This window comes from Egretta garzetta, unplaced genomic scaffold (assembly GCF_000687185.1).
Source record: "Egretta garzetta isolate BGI_Z169 unplaced genomic scaffold, ASM68718v1 scaffold397, whole genome shotgun sequence".
Classification (NCBI taxonomy): Eukaryota; Metazoa; Chordata; class Aves; order Pelecaniformes; family Ardeidae; genus Egretta; species Egretta garzetta.
In genome coordinates, this window is record NW_009260493.1 from 11140625 (window position 1) to 11142613 (window position 1989).

General features: G+C 45.3%; 1 protein-coding gene across 1 annotated transcript in view; it reads right to left on the minus strand.

Moving 5' to 3' along the window:
- The window catches only part of CUNH6orf58 (chromosome unknown C6orf58 homolog), a 13203-nt gene extending 11667 nt beyond the window's left edge, over positions 1-1536 (minus strand). The window contains exon 1 of the mRNA XM_009644282.2: positions 1215-1536. Coding sequence (XP_009642577.1) covers positions 1215-1536 — 322 coding nt within the window. The remainder of the gene's footprint in view (positions 1-1214) is intronic.
- Positions 1537-1989: the final 453 nt, after the last annotated feature.

Here is a 1989-nt window from a genome sequence, read left to right on the forward strand (position 1 = left end):
AGAGGAAAAAGCTTGCCTGAACTCCAGCCAAATTCTTCTTGCTTCTGTCTGTTTGCCAGCTAGTTGCCTGCTTGGATTTTGCTTACTTTACCTCCTTTTCCTCATTTTGACTTAGCAGTTAACTTTCCATTAGGTGTGACTAAATGCTGTCAGCCTTCCTTCACCACCAGCTGCAGCACCTCCACTTCTTCCAAACATACACCTTCAGCCAAACCGCTACCTCACGAAACTACACATTGCAGCCAATAAAGAAAACAACAGGCAGATGGATGCATTTGCTTACTCCTGGTTACCACCAGGCCCAAGTTCATGAAAACATCATTGACTAGTATTCCTTTCTTCCCACCTCTCCTGGTTGATAGAACAAGCTTTGAACAGAAAGCCGCACTGCAAGCTGCGTGTGAAGCAGCGCGCAGGAGAACACGTTCTGTGATAAAGCCCTCGATAAGACACTGCAGCCTTAGCCTCAAAGGACCTTTCACATATCTTTCTGTGTCGGGTTCCCTGGCGTGGCCAACAAGCAAACAAGAATGACCGCCCCAGATAACAACCAGCCTTTGGGGGATGAGCCGCTGGAATTTGGACATAATTTAAAAAACCATAGCAAACCAAACCAAACCAAAACAAAAAAACCAACCAACAAACAGAACAAACTTTGATTTTTGTAAAAAATTATTTAGAAAGTAATGAGGCTACTCCTAAACCGGTCAAAAATGGCAAATGGAAACAAATTCCCAGAGGGAGAGGTAGACTTTTGGCTATCTGTATTAGAAATGAAACTCAAACCACCAATAAAAGATTGTAACATTAACAACCAAAAAAAGCCTATCAGTTAAGAATTTAAGAACAGCACTACAGAGTGCAGGACCTAAAACCTACCAACTGTAAATTGGAGCAACTGGGAATCTTTTCAAAGGTGTTCAGCTAACTAAAATATAGCCTATCTGAACCACAGATCTTCTGGATTCTGACCACTCCTGGGCTTAGCAATACCTTTTCCTGTTAGGAAGGTTAACAGCGGTTGCTCAACAAGGCAAGGGTGTTCCCTTCATTCAGGATTTCTCTTTCAAATAGGCAGCTTAGCTCAGTATGTTGAAATTTAGACTGTCTGAGGCTGTTCTGCGTTTGCGAGGCAGAAACCTTGGAAAGGATGACCTCAAAGCAGGTCTGGTAAACACTTAACTGTTCCGGCAGCTTAAGGACATAACTCATACCTGTACGAAATTGCCACCCATGCTGCAGTGGTAATCCCCAGAGAATATTGCCAGAATTTTGGGATCCAAAGGCAGTAAAGTATTTGGCTGAAGAGTTTAGCAAGTTCTTATATACTCCCAGTCGTTCTTGATAGTTCCAAGCATTGATGACAATTTTGCTGTCCTTTACTGGGAAGTCCATCAGGTTTTCAGGGGCAAGGTCCCACAGAGGGGGATAGGCATCTTCTCTGGTGGCATCTTGTTCGCTCTGTGCTGAGGCAGTCACTGGACTCAGGGTAACAGTCACTATAAGAAGAGCATGTATAACAAAGCAGGACCGCATGGTGAAGGTTTGTGACCCAGGTGTTTGTGGCTGCAGGGCTTTTATCATGAAAGGTGAGGGCTGGGCAAAAAAGGATGACTCAGATGCAGAGGTCTCAGTCTCCCTTCCCTCTTTCCAGTGACCCTGACGTGGAGTTACCAGATTAGCAAGCTGTGAGTAACGCTTGCTAATGGGGAGCAGCAGCAGATGTTTAAGAAGGATCAGTCTGACCAGAAAATGTCCAAATCTGTGCTGCCTTGGGCATACTCACCCCCCCAAAAGGCTGAGGTGCTACAGTATGGGTTGTACAGTCACATTATCAACATTTTTGTCCCTCTGTTTCTTACTAGCTGTTACCTTCCCTTTCCCTGCCTCATTCCTTCAGGTAAAGAAGGGACAGCAATGCCACAGAGCTCACCCCAACACAGGCAGAGGCAGGGTTAGGTTAGGGCTGAGGTGCCCCGAGAAGGGCTC